This window comes from Trichomycterus rosablanca, chromosome 7 (genome assembly GCF_030014385.1).
Source record: "Trichomycterus rosablanca isolate fTriRos1 chromosome 7, fTriRos1.hap1, whole genome shotgun sequence".
NCBI lineage: Eukaryota > Metazoa > Chordata > Actinopteri > Siluriformes > Trichomycteridae > Trichomycterus > Trichomycterus rosablanca.
Genome location: NC_085994.1, coordinates 1,186,033 through 1,206,849, shown reverse-complemented (window position 1 = coordinate 1,206,849; position 20,817 = coordinate 1,186,033). Strand labels below are relative to the sequence as shown.

The following is a 20,817-nucleotide window of genomic DNA, read 5'->3' as shown; positions in this document are numbered from 1 at the left end:
TGGTCCCTTCATGACTTTCATGGTGTGATAAACATCTCGAACCTCTGACCTCTCCTCCCTCGTTGAACATCATGGTGATGCTTTGAAGATGAGAAGGTAAACGCAGTAAAATTAGGACGGGCTGCTTCAGCAGAAGAGAAACACCTGATGTAACGGGTCAGGTAGTGGAAGGAAGCTTAAATCTGTGGTACCAAACAGACTACAGATCCCAGGAGCTCTAGCGCTACTGAGCACTGTGTACAGAGAGACACACCCTGAGAGCACTCTTTTCTCACCTCCGTGCTGGTGCCATCAATCAGCCAGAGGTCGTCATTGCATTAGATATGAGAGAGTCCCTATCCGGCTTAATACCCCACCCCTATAAGAACAACAGGCCAATCGTTGTTCATGTGGCCGCTCAGCCTTAGACGGCAGGCAGAGCTGAGATTCGATACGATGTATTCGAGATCCCAGCTCTGGTTCCAGCGTGTGTTTTTACCGCTGCGCCACCTAAGCGGCCTCCTGTTTCTCTTTTTGCCTTCGTTTGGATTCTGTCCAGAACCTCAAAAACTAGCTTTGTGATCTTTTCTATCACGTTTTTTAGGGTGACAGCTTAATTTTGATTGTGGGGTTCAAAACAGAAGACGGGAAGAGTTTTAGATTTGTTTTATGTGAGAGCGCCACCTAGAGGTCAAACAGTTCAAGCAGTTTCTTTAAAACCTGATTAATAGCGGCACGACTTTAATATTATTTCTAAAATATATCACGAGACGTTTTAAAATGTTAACGGGCCGCAGTTTGGACATCCCTGTTCTACAGGTTAGAAATTATGCCTGGCTGAAATGAATTAGCTAATTTGGTTGATGGATTAACAAAGAGCCAGTTACAAGGGTGATTTATAAAGTGTGGCGACTTCAATGGTTTAACATCATTTCTTGTATAAGGAGTCATAAAAAATCAAACAAACGGGACTTATCTCAGTTTTATTCAGGATATTAGAACAGAATCGAGTAGATGTGACTGTACTGGAGCAGCATAAAAAAAGCTGTGGAGGGTAATATACATATATATAAAGGGTAACATGAAGAGGGCGGGGCTCACAGGAAGAGTTTGGCGTGGCAGATATCACAGTAGGGTTTGCCCCCCTGATCCTTGAACACTCCCTGAGAGAGCTGGCGCAGACAGAAGGCACAGACGAAATGTTCCGGGTGGAAGCGGCGCTGCAGGGCGGAGATACAGCGGCCCAGGATGGGCGCCGAGCACGTGGCACACAGCGTGCCCATCCTGGAGTGGTAGTGCTGGGTACACAGGACACGCCCGTCCAGCTGCATGAAACAGCCGTCCGGAAACGGCTTCAGACAGTCCTACAACCAAAAGAATACATTTACATTTACATTTTCAGCATTTAGCAGACGCTCTTATCCAGAGCGACTTACAGAAGTGCTTCTATAGTGATAATACAATCAGTACAGTGTGTGTGTGTGTGTGTGTGTGTGTGTGTGTGTGTGTGTCTTACAGCACAGACGAAACAGTCCGGGTGCCAGGTACCATCGGCGGCTGACAGGTAATTCTCTCTCACCGCTTCACCACAACCAGAACACTTGGGAGCAAACAGGCGGTAAAAATCTTTAGGGCAGTACGGCTTCCCCTCACGCTCCATAAAACCTGCGTACACACAGCGAAAACATGATAAAAACACAACAAAAGCACAACAACATGATAAATACACAACAAAACAAGTCAAAAAACAATAAAAATAAAACAAAAACAAGTTCTTATTTTTATTGTGTGCGAGTGTGTGTGTGTGTGTGTGTTCACACTCACCCACGTTTCCGAACAGTTCCCCACAGTCGGTGCAGAAGAAGTGCTCCGGATGCCAGGTGCGGTCCATGGCGGTCAATATATTCTTCAAAAAAAAAAACAATATACACCGATCAGCCATAACATTAAAACCACCTCCTTGTTTCTACTCTCACTGTCCATTTCATCAGCTCCACTTACCATATAAAAGCACTTTGTAGTTCTACAATTACTGACTGTAGTCCATCTGTTTCTCTGCATGCTTTGTTACCCCCTTTCACCCTGTTCTTCAGTGGTCAGGACCCCCACAGGACCACCACAGAGCAGGTATTATTTAGGTGGTGGATGATTCTCAGCACTGCAGTGACACTGACATGGTGGTGGTGTGTTAGTGTGTGTTGTGCTGGTATGAGTGGATCAAACACAGCAGCGCTGCTGGAGTTTTTAAATACCGTGTCCACTCACTGTCCACTCTATTAGACACTCCTACCTAGTCGGTCCACCTTGTAGATGTAAAGTCAAAGACGATCGCTCATCTATTGCTGCTGTTTTCTATCTTCTAGACCTTCATCAGTGGTCACAGGACGCTGCCCACGGGGCGCTGTCAGCTGGATATTTTTGGTTGGTGGACTATTCTCAGTAAAGCAGGGACAGTGAGGTGTTTAAAAACTCCAGCAGCGCTGCTGTGTCTGATCCACTCATACCAGCACAACACACACTAACACACCACGACCATGTCAGTGTCACTGGTCCTGACCATTGAAGAACAGGGTGAAAGTTAAAAATGTATGTGGAGAAACAGATGGACTACAGTCAGTAATTGTAGAACTACAAAGTGCTTCTATATGGTAAGTGGAGCTGATAAAATGGACAGTGAGTGTAGAAACAAGGAGGTGGTTTTAATGTTATGGCTGATCGGTGTTTAGGCTAAATCAGTAACTTGAATCTTTGATTCTGTATCTGCTATTGTAACCATGTTGCCTAATAAAATCAAGAGAACGGCCTGTGCTGGTCAGGATCCATTATTATTATTATTATTATTATTATTATTAATATTATTATTCAAAACTAGCTGAGCAACCCTTCATTCATTGGTTAGCGGTATCTTCAGTCTCTCTGGTAACCGTGACGTCTCGGCGGTGTGGCGTGTGTAGCGTGTGTGTGTTAGCTTGGTGTTCAGGTTACCTGTAGGATGGAACCCTGGCAGTAGGCGCAGCGTGGTGAGTACAGGTTCTGGTAATCCGTCTCACAGTACGGCTTCCCGTCTCGCTCGAAGAAACCCTTGGTACCCAGTTCCTCCTTACACACCGCACACACAAAGTGCTCAGGGTGCCACACCTGCCCCATCGCTGTAATCATCTGGGGGGGAATTAAAATAAAATAAAATATCATTACTGATGGTTCTAATAGACTAGGGTCGCGTCTAAGTCAAGGCCCGCGGGTCACATCCAGCCCGAGGTACAATTATATCCGGCCTGCCAGTATACAGGACTCACATCATTGATAATACAAGTCCCAGAATGCATTGCAACAGCAAGACCTGCTGCACCTTTCCCCCACTCTATAGCACATTCATCCGAGGTCAGAGGTCAGTAATGCTCATGTAGCATTGCTAAATATCTTGTTTAATAAATGTGGACCCTGTTCGGCCCTCAACATAATCAAAGCAAGGTGAGGCGTTAAAACCCAACATCACTGTACCTACTAGTTTTGCTGCCTCTACAACTGGTGCACTGGTGAAAGTGGATGGAATAATAAAGAAGGAAGATTACATCACAATGCTACATTTAGTTTGATCTTTCCATTCAACCATCATTCATTCATCCATCCATCCATGCATCCATCCATCTATCTATTCATCTATCTATTCATCCATCCATCTATCCATCCATCTATTCATCCATCCATCATCCATCCATCTATCTATTCATCTATCTATTCATCCATCCATCTATCCATCCATCTATTCATCCATCCATCATCCATCCATCTATCTATTCATCTATCTATTCATCGATCCATCATCCATCCATTATGGACATAGGTAAAACGGTTTGTAATTGTTTTAAATGATCATTGTATTGTCAATATTATGCATTCATGTTTTTTTTCGTATGTTGTTTGTGTAGGTGTAACTATGTACTATGTTGCTGCTTATCTTGGCCAGGACTCTCCTGCAAATGAGATTGTAAATCTCAGTGAGATTAATTTTCCTGGTTAAATAAAATAAAATAAATAAATAAAAAATCCAGCTATCTGTTCATCCATCCATCATCCATCTATCTATTCATCCATCCATCTATCTATTCATCCATCCATCTCTCTATTCATCCATCTCTCTATTCATCCATCCATCATCCATCCATCTATCTATTCATCCATCTCTCTATTCATCCATCCATCATCCATCCATCTCTCTATTCATCCATCCATCATCCATCCATCTCTCTATTCATCCATCCATCATCCATCCATCTATCTATTCATCCATCTCTCTATTCATCCATCCATCATCCATCCATCTCTCTATTCATCCATCCATCATCCATCCATCTATCTATTCATCCATCCATCTATCTATTCATCCATCTCTCTATTCATCCATCTATCTATTCATCCATCCATCTATCTATTCATCCATCTCTCTATTCATCCATCCATCTATCTATTCATCCATCTCTCTATTCATCCATCTCTTTATTCATCCATCTATCCATCTATTTATCCATCTATCTATCAATTCATTCATCCATTCAACCATCATCCATCCATCTATTCATCCATCCAGCGTCCATCCATCCATCTATCTATCTATTTATCCATCCATCATCCATCTATCTCTCTATTCATCCATCTATCTATTCATCCATCCATCTATCTATTCATCCATCTCTCTATTCATCCATCCATCTATCTATTCATCCATCTCTCTATTCATCCATCTCTTTATTCATCCATCTATCCATCTATTTATCCATCTATCTATCAATTCATTCATCCATTCAACCATCATCCATCCATCTATTCATCCATCCAGCGTCCATCCATCCATCTATCTATCTATTTATCCATCCATCATCCATCTATCTATCTATTCATCCATCCATTCAATCATCATCCATCCATCTATTAATCCATACATCCATCCATCCATACATACATACATACATACATCATTCTGTCCATCCATCCATCTATTCACCTTTATTTCCGTTCATCCATTTGTCTATCCATAAATCCATCCATTAATCCATTCATCCATTTATCTGTCTATTCATCTATCCATCCGTTCATCTATCTATCCATTCATCCATACATCCATACATCCATCGTGGATGGTAACCTTGCCTTGCCGGTGATGCACTTCAAGCAGGAGGCACAGTGCCCCTTAGCCACAGTCCTCACTCCCATCCTCTCCATGTCTGTGCTCAGCTCTCCCAGCAGGTCGTCGATGGCGTCGATGTTCTTGGCCATGTTCTGCTGCAGTGGGTCGTTCTGTACGGCGCTCGCTGATTTTTGGTTTCCTTCAGGGGGTTCTGTCCTCACTTCAGGTTTCTTCACTTCATCAGGAGCTTGAGCATGTGGTGGTTTAGGTGGAACCTGAGCAGGAATGAAATATTCATTTAAAAAGTAGAATTTAGTGAACTGTACACTTAGATACTGGTAAACGCTCCGGTGTTTTTTTTAACGATACGATTTCGCTGCCATAATATGGATTCATTTTTGAATAATTCTAATGATCAGCCGGTCAATATGATGCCACACTTCTAACTTTATATGAGTGGTCTTTTCCAGGATGTCAGTGAGCACGTCCACCACTTTACTGTGGAATGTCCGGCCCTGAAATTCTGGTTAATGACTGAGTTTTAATAACCGTCAGACAGTCGACACACCAAAACCAAAACCAGCGTCCAGCTCTGAGTGTTGCTCAGCACCGACTCATTTAGAAGATTCAGGAAAGATGAATTTCAGGATTTTTGTACTAAAGTATCACAAGTCGAGTCTAAATGTGGTGAGAAGAACCTTCATTACTGTTCTGATTTATACTGAGTTTAGTTTCATCACAATTACATCAACTAAGGTTATAATTCTGTCTGCTGGAGATACGATCCTGATTAACCACTGACACACCCGAATTTATGGGGTCTGATGTTCCTCCTTTTTGGGGTTTGATTTCCTCCTTTCTGGAGTTTGATGTCTTTCTTTTTGGGGTCTGATGTTCCTCCTTTTTGGGGTCTGATGTTCCTTCTTTTTGGGGTCTGATGTTCCTTCTTTTTGGGGTCTGAGGTTCTCTTTTTTATGGTCTGATTTTCTCCTTTCTGGGGTCTGATGTTCCTCCTTTTTGGGGTCTGATGTTCCTTCTTTTTGGGGTTTGATGTTCTCTTTTTTGGTGTCTGATGTTCTCCTTTTTGAGGTCTGATGGGTCTGATTTCCTCCTTTTTGGGGTTATGGAATTGGCCACCCAGTGTATTATAGTATATTACATGCCTATACTTTATCACGTTTAATGTCAGAAATAATGGCGGTAGTCAGATGTTTTCAGATGTGGTACTCGGTGTATAAAGTCTGAGAACTATTGTATTAGATGTAAAACTCTTTGAAACAGTGGTGTCCGATCACTTTAGTACAATTCCGAAGATGTGCACAACCAAATACAAAATCACTGAAGCTCTTCTGGTTGCTCATGGCCCAACACTTCATGAAGACACTTTGGAACGTTTGCGTTCCTTTGTCCGTGTCTGTAGTTAGCCTGTACTGCCCCCTTGTGTTTAAAGGGTGCTTTCTCAGACTACAGGTTCCACAATATGAAGCGTGAGGGCCTTTACTTACAGTTTAATTACATGATTATATAATTAATTATAGGTAATTTATGTTAATAATTACTTATTATATTAATCAGACACATTGATTAAATAATTAGGACTCTATTACGTGAGCCCAGAGATCTGAGATCCAGATTTGCCAAAGCCCAGGGTGTGCCCGCCTTGTGCCCAGTGTTTCCTAACAGAACCGGACCCATCGGTTAATGAAAAAATTATCATTTCAATTATTCCAGTCACACTACACATTAAACATTTATACCCACATTTAAACACAATAAGGTGGCACAGTGGCACAGCAAGTACCATGGAAGCCACACAGTAGGCAGTTCAGACCTCACTTTGAATAACAGTGAGAATGTTAACATGTTTTTATTTTGCCCACTTGGGATTTCCTGATAATGAGTGACATGAAGCCGACACATTAGTTCAAATCAATAATCACCCTTATTTGTAATAGGAATTAAAAATCACCGATAATTTCATGTACCAGTCGTTGTTGTGACTCACCTCGATGTCGATGTTTAATCCCAGTAGTTCATTCATGATGGAGTCCAGCTCTCGAGTGGCTGTTCCTGGACTCATTAAGTCGGCCTGGACCGGAGCAGGTAACTCGCTGATAATAAAGAGAGCCGACTTACATCAACCAAGTTCAAACTCATACAGAATGATTCAATAACTAATTATATTCATGAGTCTGAGTAAATGATTCTCTTTGGCTGCTCCTGTTAAGGGACAGGAGATCATCTGTCAGCATATTCAATTTGGCACAACCTTCCTACATATCCAGCTAGATTCTTGTTTTCATCTCAATCCACTGTACTAAAATGTCTGAATCTTCATAAACGCAGTTCAATTTAGTTTGGAGTGATAATGTCACACCCCAGAACAACGTTTTCTTATAAAGTGCTTCATTTACTGGGATTATTATCGTAGGATCTTGTGCATTTTAAAACCTTATAGTGCTATAGTGCTAAAAGTCAATCTGTATAAAATAATGCCAATGATTACAGTATAATCAGAAGTCATGTCACCCACACAGATACACTATATTACCAAAAGTATTCGCTCGTCTGCCTTCACACGCATATGAACCTGAGTGACTCCCATTCTTAATCCACAGGGTTCAATATGATGTCGCCACCCTTTGCAGCTATAACAGCTTCAGCTCTTCTGGGAAGGCTTTCCACAAGGTTTCGGAGTGTGTTTATGGGAATTTTTCACCATTCTTCCAGAAGCGCATGTGTGAGGTCAGACACTGATGTTGGACGAGAAGGCCTGGCTCACAGTCTCCGCTCTAATTCATCCCAAAGGTGTTCTATCATGTTGAGGTCAGGACTCTGTGCAGGCCAGTCAAGCTCTTCCACACCAAACTGGCTCATCCACGTCTTTATGGACCTTGTGCTTTGTGCACTGGTGCGCAGTCATGTTGGAACAGGAAGGGGCCATCCCCAAACTGTTCCCACAAAGTCGGGAGCATGAAATTGTCCAGAATCTCTTGGTACGCTGAAGCATTAAGAGTTCCTTTCACTGGAACTAAGGGGCCGAGCCCGACTCCTGAAAACCACCCCCACACCATAATCCCCCCTCCACCACACTTTACACTCGGCACAATACAGTCAGACAGGTACCGTCTCCTGGCGACCACCAAACCCAGACTCGTCCATCAGATCGCCAGACGGAGAAGCGTGATTCATCACTCCAGAGAACACGTCTCCACTGCTCTAGAGTCCAGTGACGGTGTGCTTTACACCACTGCATCCGTCGCTTTGCATTGCGCTTGGATGCAGCTGCTCGGCCATGGAAACCCGTTCCATGAAGCTCTACACTCTGTTCCTGAGCTCATCTGAAGGACACATGAAGTCTGGAGGTCTGTAGTGATGGACTCTGCAGAAAGTTGGTGACCTCTGCGCACTATGTTCCTCAGCATCCGCTGACCCGCCCTGTCATTTTACGTGGTAACACTTGGTGGCTGAGCTGCTGTCGTTCCCAATCGCTTCCATTTTGTTATAATAGCACTGACAGTCGACTGGAATATTTAGTAGTGAGGAAATTTCACTACTGGAATTGTTGCACAGGTGGCATCACGGTACCACGCTGGAATTCACTGAGTGTGTAGAAGCAGTCTGCATGTTGAGGTGCTCGGTTTTATACACCTGTGGGCATGGAAGTGATTGGAACACCTGAATTCAATCATTTGGAGGGGTGAGTGAATACTTTTGGCAATATAGTGTATGTATATTTCCCCTTGTATTCTGTCTTTTTTGTTGGTCATTGTGGTTAATTGTGTGTTCTGGTCTGTGCTCTGTTTGTTATATTTATCCCTGCTCTGGGTCTGTGCTCTGTTGTTTAGTTAGCTTAGATTAGTACTAATTTAGCATTAGCCAATAGCATAGCATCCTAAAATTCTTGTACATTTGTCAAAGGTTGAGCTTTTTTCCAAACTGAATTGCTGATTAAATGACTTATAATGAAAAACACTTAAATATCTCACCTGTAGACATTCTCCAGCGCTGATCCAGCACCTGTCTGAATGTGTAGTAATAAAGAAAACGAGTGTAAATATAACAACAATAAAATAATAACAACATTTAATATAATAATAAGACCAGACCGGGCCCCTGTATCATTATGCTGATTTATTTTCATTTATGCTTGTCAGTCCTTTGCTAAAATTTGGACACCCAAACAAATCAATTATTTATTTATTTTTGCATTTCACCCACGTCTACTCCTGTCATTTCCAATTTTTTTTTCCAATTCCTCTGCCATTTGAACCGACCGGGCCACAGACCACCTCCATCGAACCTGGCAGACTGTGTCTGTGGAGCTCCAGCCAGGTCAGTCGCACAGCTTAGATTCAACTCGATTCAGCTCAAGCTCACCAGCACAGTTGTAGTAGACACGGTTGGCCGCAGCATGAGAGGGGCGTCCGAATTTCTACATAAGACTGAATTATTTAATGAATGCAGTGAAGAGTTTGTTTATAAAGACCTTTTTATCCAAGTTGCTGAGGGTGAGAGGAGATGAGCTTTTCGGGTTGGCTTCCAGCTCCTCCAAGAGCATATCTGCAACGTTCACATAGACAATGATGATTAAGGAACCCACCTTGGTCACAGTTCCAAAATAATACAGAGCAACACACTACAAGTACACCTACACAGTCAGAGACCAAGGGGATGGGGAATCCCAGGTCCCCAGGTCCGCAGTACCCATGTTATGTGGCACCCACTGTACCAGCTGCACCAATACAGCCATCAGCGGTAACTAACAGCAGAAAGGCGTCTGCAGACATCCGGCTGTGGTGTTTGTGTGTTTGCACCTTCGCTGTACTATCAGGAAGCCAATCAGGGTTTTGTGTTGCTTGCATGATAACAGAAGTGAAACCAGCAACCCAAGTTTCAACCCTTCTAACTTCAACAGTCAGAGGAAATCTTACTGAACTTCCCCATGATGGAAATTATGGTTTATTTTACCGTCATATCTGGAGCAGACACCGTGGATTTAGAATGTATTCAGACCCCTCGACTTTTTGTGAAAAATTCATAAAAGTTATACGTCACTACAAGCTTTGTACAGCTGGATTTTCCACTTCTTCATGGCAGAACCTCTTAAGCTTAGTTGGATTGGTTGGTAAACGTCTATAAACTGACATCTTTAAGTCTCTCAACAAACGTTAGATGGGTTAAAGCCCACTTAAGGATATTTAAGTGGCCCAGACGTGCCCTAAGGTCCCTCCCGTGTTATCTTGGTCATATTTATAGGCCTCTCTAATTTTATAATATTATTAATAATAATATTATTATATTTTAAGCACTTGGTGGGTAGCACTGTTGTCTCACAGCAAGAAGGTAAGGTCCTGGGTTTGATCCCTAGTCCGGGCCCTTTCTGTGTGGAGTTTGCATGTTCTCCCCGTGTCTGTGTGGGTTTCCTCCGGGAGCTCCAGTTTCCTCCCAGAGTCCAAAAACATGCAGTCAGGTTAACTGGAGACACTGAATTGCCCTATAGGTGAATGTGTGTGTGTGTGTGTGTGTGTGTGTGCCCTGCGCCCCGTCCAGGGTGTTACTGTGTGCCTTGCACCCATTGAAAAGCTGGGATAGGCTCCAGCACCCCCCTGCGATCCTAATTGGATAAGCAGTTAAGACAGTGAGTGAGTGAGTGAGTGAGTGAGAGAGTGAGAGAGAGTGAGTGAGTGAGTGAGTGAGTGAGTGAGAGAGTGAGAGAGTGAGTGAGTGAGTGAGAGAGTGAGTGAGCGAGCGAGTGAGTGAGAGAGTGAGTGAGTGAGTGAGAGAGTGAGAGAGAGAGTGAGCGAGTGAGTGAGTGAGTGAGAGAGAGAGTGAGTGAGTGAGTGAGTGAGAGAGAGAGAGAGTGAGTGAGTGAGTGAGTGAGTGAGTGAGAGAGTGAGTGAGTGAGTGAGTGAGAGAGAGAGTGAGTGAGTGAGTGAGTGAGTGAGTGAGTGAGAGAGTGAGAGAGAGAGAGTGAGTGAGTGAGTGAGTGAGAGAGTGAGAGAGAGAGTGAGCGAGCGAGTGAGTGAGAGAGAGAGAGAGAGAGAGAGAGAGAGTATCGTTAACACCCGGATACAGGCCTTCCTTACCGAGCACAGTGTCCTGAGTAATGGACAGATCGGCTTTTTACCAAATCATCGCACTACTGACCATATTTACACCCTACACACCCTAATCCACCAACATCTACACAAACAAAATCATGCTAAAGTTTTTGCATGTTTTATAGATTTTAGAAAAGCATTTGATTCAATCTGGCAAGAAGGATTATATTATAAAATTATCCAAAATGGTGTAGGGGGTAAAGTCTATGACATCATTAAATCAATGTATGTCAATAATAAATGTGGAGTAAAAATTGGCAATAAAATGACTGAGGTCTTCACTCAGGGGCGTGGTGTCAGGCAGGGTTGCAGCTTGTCTCCTACTCTATTTAATATCTATATCAATGATTTAGCGGTGTTATTGGAGCAATCTGCAAATCCCGGCCTGACACTAAATAAAACGGAAGTTAAATTTCTTCTCTATGCGGATGACCTGGTGCTGCTGTCGCCCACAGAAAAGGGGCTTCAGCAGCATCTGGATCTGCTGGAGAAGTTCTGTCAGACCTGGGCCCTGACAGTAAATCCTGATAAATCTAAAATCATGATCTTCCAAAAGAAAGCCAGATCTCAGGAGAGCAGGCACACTTTCAATCTAGGAAACACCGCCCTAGACCACACCCTTTCTTATGATTACCTGGGGCTCAAAATCAGCGCCTCAGGAGGCTTCGGTCTGGCAGTGGATGCACTGAAACAGAAGGCCTGCAGAGCCCTCTATTCAATTAAAAACAAATTCATTAAGATTGACGTCCCAATTAGAATCTGGTTAAAGATCTTTGATAGTATAATCCTGCCCATTGCGCTATACGGTAGTGAAGTATGGGGTCCACTCAGTCATCATGACTACACTAGATGGGACAAGCATCCCACTGAAGTCCTGCATGCAGAATTCTGCAGAATGATTTTACATGTACAGAGAAAAACCCCAACCAACGCATGCAGGGCTGAATTAGGTCGATACCCATTAGTCATTAATATTAAAAAAAGAGCCCTTAAATTCTGGATGCACCTAAAATCCAGTCCCACAACAAGCCTGCAGTTTCAGGCACTCCAATCCCAAGAGCTCTACCCTGAAAAGAGTCCCCTGTGTCAGCTGGTTCAGAGACTGACCAACACACTGACCCCTAACAACCCTAACTCTCTGACCAGCACTGCTTCCCAAACACCAATCAGAATCACCCAAATTATCAAACACCTCAAAAACACTTATCTGGAACATTGGAGAACCCAAACTCAATCCCAAAACAGACTAAACTGCTATCTGACCCTAAAACATGAATACAACCTGGCCACGTATCTCCTCACTGTCCGAGATACGAAGCAGAGACACATTCTCACCAAATACAGACTGAGTGACCACAGCCTGGCCATCGAGAGAGGCAGGTTAAAAAAGTCCTGGATCCCCAGAGAGGAGAGACTGTGTGGTCACTGCAGGACAGGTGAGGTTGAGACAGAGGTGCACTTCCTTCTAAGCTGCCCAAAATACACAACAATAAGACACAAATATTTTGATCAGTTTGGAAGAGAGGTGAGCGGCTTCAGAACGCTGACAGAGAGTGAAAAACTGGCCATTATATTAGGAGAGGGACCATCAGCCTCCACTGCAGCCAGATATGTACAGGAGTGTCACACACACCGGGACAGTGAGTGAAACACCAAATAAAATCCCCACCCACCCCCCGAACACACACCCCCCCGCACACACACACCCCCGCACACCACACACACCCCCGCACACCCACCACACACACACACACTAATATTTTCTCTCTTTTTGTGTGAACAATTGTTTTACTATAAATTGAATATTTTCTTACCATTTTTTTTTTCTATGTACAGTGTATCACAAAAGTGAGTACACCCCTCACATTTCTGCAAATATTTTATTATATCTTTTCATGGGACAACACTATAGAAATAAAACTTGGATATAACTTAGAGTAGTCAGTGTACAACTTGTATAGCAGTGTAGATTTACTGTCTTCTGAAAAGAACTCAACACACAGCCATTAATGTCTAAATGGCTGGCAACATAAGTGAGTACACCCCACAGTGAACATGTCCAAATTGTGCCCAAAGTGTCAATATTTTGTGTGACCACCATTATTATCCAGCACTGCCTTAACCCTCCTGGGCATGGAATTCACCAGAGCTGCACAGGTTGCTACTGGAGTCCTCTTCCACTCCTCCATGATGACATCACGGAGCTGGTGGATGTTAGACACCTTGAACTCCTCCACCTTCCACTTGAGGATGCGCCACAGGTGCTCAATTGGGTTTAGTCCATCACCTTTACCTTCAGCTTCCTCAGCAAGGCAGTTGTCATCTTGGAGGTTGTGTTTGGGGTCGTTATCCTGTTGGAAAACTGCCATGAGGCCCAGTTTTCGAAGGGAGGGGATCATGCTGTGTTTCAGAATGTCACAGTACATGTTGGAATTCATGTTTCCCTCAATGAACTGCAGCTCCCCAGTGCCAGCAACACTCATGCAGCCCAAGACCATGATGCTACCACCACCATGCTTGACTGTAGGCAAGATACAGTTGTCTTGGTACTTCTCACCAGGGCGCCGCCACACATGCTGGACACCATCTGAGCCAAACAAGTTTATCTTGGTCTCGTCAGACCACAGGGCATTCCCGTAATCCATGTTCTTCGACTGCTTGTCTTCAGCAAACTGTTTGCAGGCTTTCTTGTGCGTCAGCTTCCTTCTGGGATGACGACCATGCAGACCGAGTTGATGCAGTGTGCGGCGTATGGTCTGAGCACTGACAGGCTGACCTCCCACGTCTTCAACCTCTGCAGCAATGCTGGCAGCACTCATGTGTCTATTTTTTAAAGCCAACCTCTGGATATGATGCCGAACACGTGGACTCGACTTCTTTGGTCGACCCTGGCGAAGCCTGTTCCGAGTGGAACCTGTCCTGGAAAACCGCTGTATGACCTTGGCCACCATGCTGTAGCTCAGTTTCAGGGTGTTAGCAATCTTCTTATAGCCCAGGCCATCTTTGTGGAGAGCAACAATTCTATTTCTCACATCCTCAGAGAGTTCTTTGCCATGAGGTGCCATGTTGAATATCCAGTGGCCAGTATGAGAGAATTGTACCCAAAACACCAAATTTAACAGCCCTGCTCCCCATTTACAGCTGGGACCTTGACACATGACACCAGGGAGGGACAACGACACATTTGGGCACAATTTGGACATGTTCACTGTGGGGTGTACTCACTTATGTTGCCAGCTATTTAGACATTAATGGCTGTGTGTTGAGTTATTTTCAGAAGACAGTAAATCTACACTGCTATACAAGCTGTACACTGACTACTCTAAATTATATCCAAGTTTCTTGTCTATAGTGTTGTCCCATGAAAAGATATAATGAAATATTTGCAGAAATGTGAGGGGTGTACTCACTTTTGTGATACACTGTATATACTTGTTCTTTTTTCAAATATTTATATATACTAATGTAAGCTTTGACAATACAAATATGTAAATTTGTCATGTCAATAAAGCAAATTGAATTGAATTGAATTGAATTGAGAGAGAGAGAGAGAGAGAGAGTGAGTGAGTGAGTGAGTGAGAGAGAGAGTGAGTGAGTGAGTGAGTGAGTGAGTGAGTGAGTGAGTGAGTGAGTGAGTGAGTGAGTGAGTGAGTGAGTGAGTGAGTGAGTGAGTGAGAGAGAGAGAGAGAGTAAGTGAGTGAGTGAGACTATTTTAAGCGCCTTTCAACATACTCAAGGACACTGAACAACCATAACATGAACATAAATAATCAACATAAATAATTAAATGAAATAATAGACCAATAAACAACTTGTAAGCAATTCAAAATGACCTATTAGGACAATCAATCTATACAAGGTGAATTTTTAGTTTATATATAAGCTTTAGGCACAGAAATTGGTCTAGATTCTCTAAATTTTAATAATATCATGGTAAAATCTCACAATCTTTTGTAATTGTGCAGGTTAAACATTGTTTTTATGATCGTAATGATCGTTCTATAACCCGGTCATGATGCATCATCACTTTTGAATATTTGTTTTAACATTTTTACTGGTCATGTTTCTTTTGGGAACTTGTTGAAGGCATGGACATTTTGCATCTCCTCTTTCTGCTCTGATCAATAAAAGATGTAAAATATAGTATACAAATCACTGCTTTCTGTTTTTTAATTGAATGTGACTACTGTCTGAACTTCTCTGAAGTAGCTGACCGACCATTACTTTTCTAGAAATCTCTAAAAATCTCTCTTTGTTAGAGATTTGTTGTTATTGTATATACAGTAGATCCAGTGCAAATATTCACTTTAACTCAATACACATGCATCTTTTGACCTCTGACGTATAACTTAGAAGGTATGTACTCATAAAATAATAAAAAGTAATTGTTGGACATGCATACATAATAACTAACTTTTTGCATTGTGGTTTAATTATGTTTTTATTAATCAATTTTATTTTTCACGGTAACAAAGGTCCCTCTTATTCAACTACTTCATATCATTTTGAATAGGGTTAAGGGCTGCCACTGATGACTATTTTTCTATCGATAAATCTATAGACAATTTTATCGATTAGTTGATTAATCTAAACGATTAATTTTCCAGAATCTCGTTTAAGCTTTATTTATTTGAACACTAAACTGTACAGCATAATAATCTAACACAGAACTAAATGTAAACAGGGTTCATGTTCATATGATCACATTCTCAGGTGCTCCATATTAAACAGACGCATTTTTAATGTCAACACCATCGACTAGGTCGACCAATCGCGGCAGTCCTGATAGGGTTCAAGTCAGAAGATCGGCTGGGCCGAGTTTGCACCTTTACCTTTACCATTTTTAGAAACTAGTCTTGACATTTTTAACCGCATGTTTGAGTTTGACATGTTAAAATGTCCATATTTAGTTCACTTCATGTTTCCTGTAGTGCAGAATAATGAACTAGTTCTCTGTGAGGACAAGCGAACATATCACGATGCCTCTACCTCTATATTTTTTATGCCCTCAGCAGTTAAGGTCCTGGACTAGTGAGCAGAAGGTTTAAGCCCCACCACCACCAAATTAGCACTGTTTGTCCCCCTTAACCCTCAGCTGTACCCTGCAACTGTACTCGGGCGTAACTGTAACTATAATAAGATAAAAGCGTCTGCTAAATGACATAAATCTAAATGTAGTTCCGACCAACCAATCTAAAATGTTCTCTTGATGTATCAGATATAACAGCATGTGTTTTGTCATGCGTATATGAAATCTGAACTGGAATCTTACCTTGTTAATAAAGGCACTGCTTTTTTAGCGTTCAGGTATAGTCTGACACTGCTGTTGTATACACTGATCAGCCATAACATTAAAACCACCTCCTTGTTTCTACACTCACTGTCCATTTTATCAGCTCCACTTACCATATAGAAGCACTTTGTAGTTCTACAATTACTGACTGTAAACCATCTGTTTCTCTACATACTTTGTTACCCCCCTTTCATGCTGTTCTTCAATGGTCAGGACCCCCACAGAGCAGGTATTATTTAGGTGGTGGATGATTCTCAGCACTGCAGTGACACTGACATGGTGGTGGTGTGTTAGTGTGTGTTGTGCTGGTATGAGTGGATCAGACACAGCAGCGCTGCTGGAGTTTTTAAACACCGTGTCCACTCACTGTCCACTCTATTAGACACTCCTACCTAGTCGGTCCACCTTGTAGATGTAAAGTCAGAGACGATCGCTCATCTATTGCTGCTGTTTGAGTCGCTCATCTTCTAGACCTTCATCAGTGGTCACAGGACGCTGCCCACGGGCCGCTGTTGGCTGGATATTTTTGGTTGGTGGACTATTCTCAGTCCAGCAGTGACAGTGAGGTGTTTAAAACCTCCAGCAGCGCTGCTGTGTCTGATCCACTCATACCAGCACAACAAGTCAGTGTCACTGCAGTGCTGAGAATCATCCACCACCTAAATAATACCTGCTCTGTGGGGGTCCTGACCATTGATGAACAGGGTGAAATGAGCTAACAAAGCATGTAGAGAAACAGATGGATTACAGTCAGTAATTGTAGAACTACATAGTGCTTCTATATGGTAAGTGGAGCTGATATAATGGACAGTGAGTGTAGAAACAAGGAGGTGGTTTTAATGTTATGGCTGATCGGTGTATTTTAGCATGTTGTTGTATTCATGCTCAAACTCTTTATACTGTATTTTTAAACACTGTTTATACTTTTATTCATTTTTAACTTAAAATCAGGACCTTTAATACTCCTTAAATCCTAGAACCTTGAATTGCTTTGTGTATGAAGTTTTCTTTATTAACAAATTTGCCCCTTTCGTAATTGCAAAAACTGATGCATGTTCTAATATAAGTACAAATTGTTATTACCAAAAATAGTTTCTATAAGAGTATAAGAGTAAAAATTCAATGTAAAATTAAGGTCAACCCCTGACCAAGCTAAACCTTTAAAAAGTACACCCACACTCGCACATATCACCACCATCGCCAGTCCCACTAGTCATTGATGATGATTAAATTGATTACGACGTTTTGTCTTTGTAATATTAAGTTACTGTGTTATAAGTGTTATAACAGTATTTAAATTACCATGTTTTGTTTTCCTGGTGTGTGGTGTAATCTGAGATATAAATGGTACAACAGACTCAATCCCGACTCTAACAAACTGTGTGTAATATCTTCTCCTTTCTATATTTTCTTGTTTTTTTTTTTATAATTAAGCTGGTTTTATGATCATAAACTCACTCTAATTCCACTCCTGATTCAGTGTAAATTGAGAAGGAATCAGATTATCAGCGGTTAATAAAGCAAATAAAAGACAAATCACTTACCAAGTTCATCCATGTTAGTTACAGTCGTAGGCTATGATTGATTTGAGTACATACAGGATGGATGACTGAAACTGTTACTTCCTCTTCCTGTTGGTTTATTGCAGTTACTTAAAACTTTGAAAATCTACTCACTACTTCCCCGTTTCACATTTTCACTGAGGATTTAATATCAGAGCTGCCACTTCACTCCAAAAAGCTCTGGGTCAGAGCTGGAGATAAATCACTAAGGTCTTCACATATAAGCTAATTAATGCGTTTATTCTTGTACTTTCTGAAAATCTTGTGCCAAAGATATCATTTTTAGCACTCGTAGTAGAAAATACACTTTTTCCACACATTCTACTGTGGGTTCTTTGAAAATTTGACCTAGTCCACTGAAAACCAGTCGATAGCACCATTAAGATCCAAACCGGAGACCTCAGTAATAGCAGTAGTGTTTGTATTGAACTGCTGCACCACCTGAGCACTGTTTCATTAACAGAACTCAAATTCAATAAATGTCTGCACCCCATATAGGTGCTTTAGATGGTGGACAGGAGTTAGCATGCTGCCCCATTCCCAGAAGGGTTTGATGCACTTTTTTGTAGCACAATCACCTCACCAATATAAAAATGATCTACACTTGAGCCACAGTAGCTTCTAACACCACAGCCTTCATGTCCTGGTATCAGTAAGTCTTGGCCTTCCAACAACCTGTCAATGGTTCGTAGGTTGTCCATACTGGGACCACTGGCACGACTCTTTGCTGTTTTGAAGATAGTCAAGTCAAATTAATTTGTATAACACTATTTGCAATAGACATTATCATTGTCAGAATTAAGGACTGACAGACAAAAAATCCCTGTTGAGCAAGCCAAGGGCGACAGTGGCAAGGAAAAACACTCAGGTCTTAATGCTGATCATATTTGCTTCATTTAACACATACACTATGAGGAACTACCATCAGCACAACAATTAATAGATCTCTGTCACTTTATGATCATAACGTTTTTACTCTAAAGGTCTTAATTGCAGTGTTTAGTTAAATGTTCTAAATATGCAGTATTAGTAGTAGTAATCTGTAAATGTTGTTTTCCTGTCTCAGTTAGAAACTACACACAGATCACCCATAACATTAAAACCACCTCCTTGTTTCTACACTCACTGTCCATGTTATCAGCTCCACTTACCATATAGAAGCACTTTGTTGTTCTACAATTACTGACTGTAGTCCATCTGTATCGTTACATAATTTTTTAACCTGTATTTTTTTAACCGGTATTTAAAACTCCAGCAGCGCTGCTGTGTCTGATCCACTTATACCAGCACAACACACACTAACACACCACCACCATGAAGCTGTGCACCAACAGCACTCCCATGCCACTTTGTCTACATAATTTCCTTATTCGCATGTAACATGTTACTTTGGGCTTACATTACACCTACATGTTGACACCTTTAGCCAAAGTGACTTATAGTTATGACTGAATACAATTTGAGCCATTTAGGGTTTAGGGCCTTGCTCAGGAGCCCAACAGTGGCAACCTGGAGGCTGTTGGGCTTGAACCGGCAAACTTCTGAGTACTAGTACAATATCTTAGCCACTGAGCTATGACTGGGATAGCAATTCAGGTAAGCCATTTTACACTTTTCACGAAGTTTATGCAGAAACGTAACAGAAAACAAGCTTTTCAGCAAAGTTCCTCAAAAGAAACAAAAGAATACTGTAGTTTTCCACCTTATTTATCGCTCTGGCATTTCAGCCAGGTGCTTCAGCAAGGTGAAGCACACAAAGGAGGAACAAGATAGAGTTTAGGCCCCGCAGAGGATTGGTGCCCTGTCCAGGTTATTACTCAAGTGTTCAAGTTCAAGAATCAAGATTGTCAACATTAATTGTCATTTCTGCTCTATATAGGTACATACTGAAACAAAACAACGTTCCTCAAGGACCAGGGAACACAGAACAAAAAGTACAAGTGCAAGACAATACAATATACACCGTGCAGAGAAAATACAGTGCAATAAATACAGAAGACATTTCTAATCTAAAGTAATTGAGGGAGACGAGACTAGAGACAAGTGTAGAGTTTACATTTACATTTTTGTCACTTATCAGACGCTTTTATCCAAAGCGACTTAAAGTATTAAAACAGAATACTGTCTAAGCAATTAAGGGTTAAGGCCCTTGCTCAAGGGACCAACAGTGGCAACCTGGCAGTGATGGGGCTTAAACTACTTGTCCAGTACCTTAACCACTAGCTCTGTAGTGCTGGCCAGTACATGGTACTAAGTAAATGATAAATGAGGTAAATGAGGTGAAGTGAGGTGCTGCCTTTGTGCCCAGTGTTTCCTGGTGTGACGGACCTTTTTGTGACGGCCGAGGGGAACTGAAGGCAGTAAAATGTCAAGACGAGGTCATGAGATAGGGAAGGAGCAGATTCAGATAGGGAACTGCGTAAATTGAAGTAGACATATTTAGACCAGAAAACTAGAAAGTGCGGGAGTCAGAGAGAAATGAAGGAGAGATGGTTACAGAGAGGGTGTGGAGGAAGTATAAATACCTGAGTCCGATCTTAGATCTGGGCCTTTTTCTTTTTTATTTATTTTTGTAATAAATGTATGATTTTGATTTTACCTACTGGGTTGCCTATTTCTTCCAATAAAAGAACACGACACTAGTAAGCAAATATCATATCGCCTGATGCTGTGAGCTTTTCATAACACCAGTTTTAATATTTTATCCTTGTGAAACATCATTTTGATGTGTCAGTCAACCTAAATCATAACGTA

General features: G+C 41.9%; 1 protein-coding gene across 1 annotated transcript; it reads right to left on the bottom strand.

Annotated features, from left to right (window-relative positions):
• Positions 1-952: 952 nt before the first annotated feature.
• lpxn (leupaxin) lies at positions 953-10,051 on the bottom strand. Its single transcript, XM_062998718.1, has 9 exons — positions 10,039-10,051; positions 9,594-9,667; positions 9,094-9,128; positions 7,110-7,215; positions 5,128-5,379; positions 2,965-3,138; positions 1,804-1,885; positions 1,496-1,644; positions 953-1,343 (listed from the first exon to the last, which is right to left on the bottom strand). Exons 1-9 carry the CDS (start codon positions 10,049-10,051, stop codon positions 1,077-1,079), a joined length of 1,152 nt encoding a protein of 383 aa, XP_062854788.1. The 3' UTR covers positions 953-1,076.
• Positions 10,052-20,817: the final 10,766 nt, after the last annotated feature.

What these genes read in the sequence shown, in the direction of transcription:
- lpxn (XM_062998718.1), bottom strand. An exon ending in GATTAAACATCGACATCGAG is followed by an intron (nt 5,380 to 7,109) that starts GTGAGTCACAAC and finishes ATTCCTGCTCAG; the next exon opens with GTTCCACCTAAACCACCACA. An exon ending in CGGACTGTTTCGTCTGTGCT is followed by an intron (nt 1,344 to 1,495) that starts GTAAGACACACA and finishes TTTTGGTTGTAG; the next exon opens with GACTGTCTGAAGCCGTTTCC.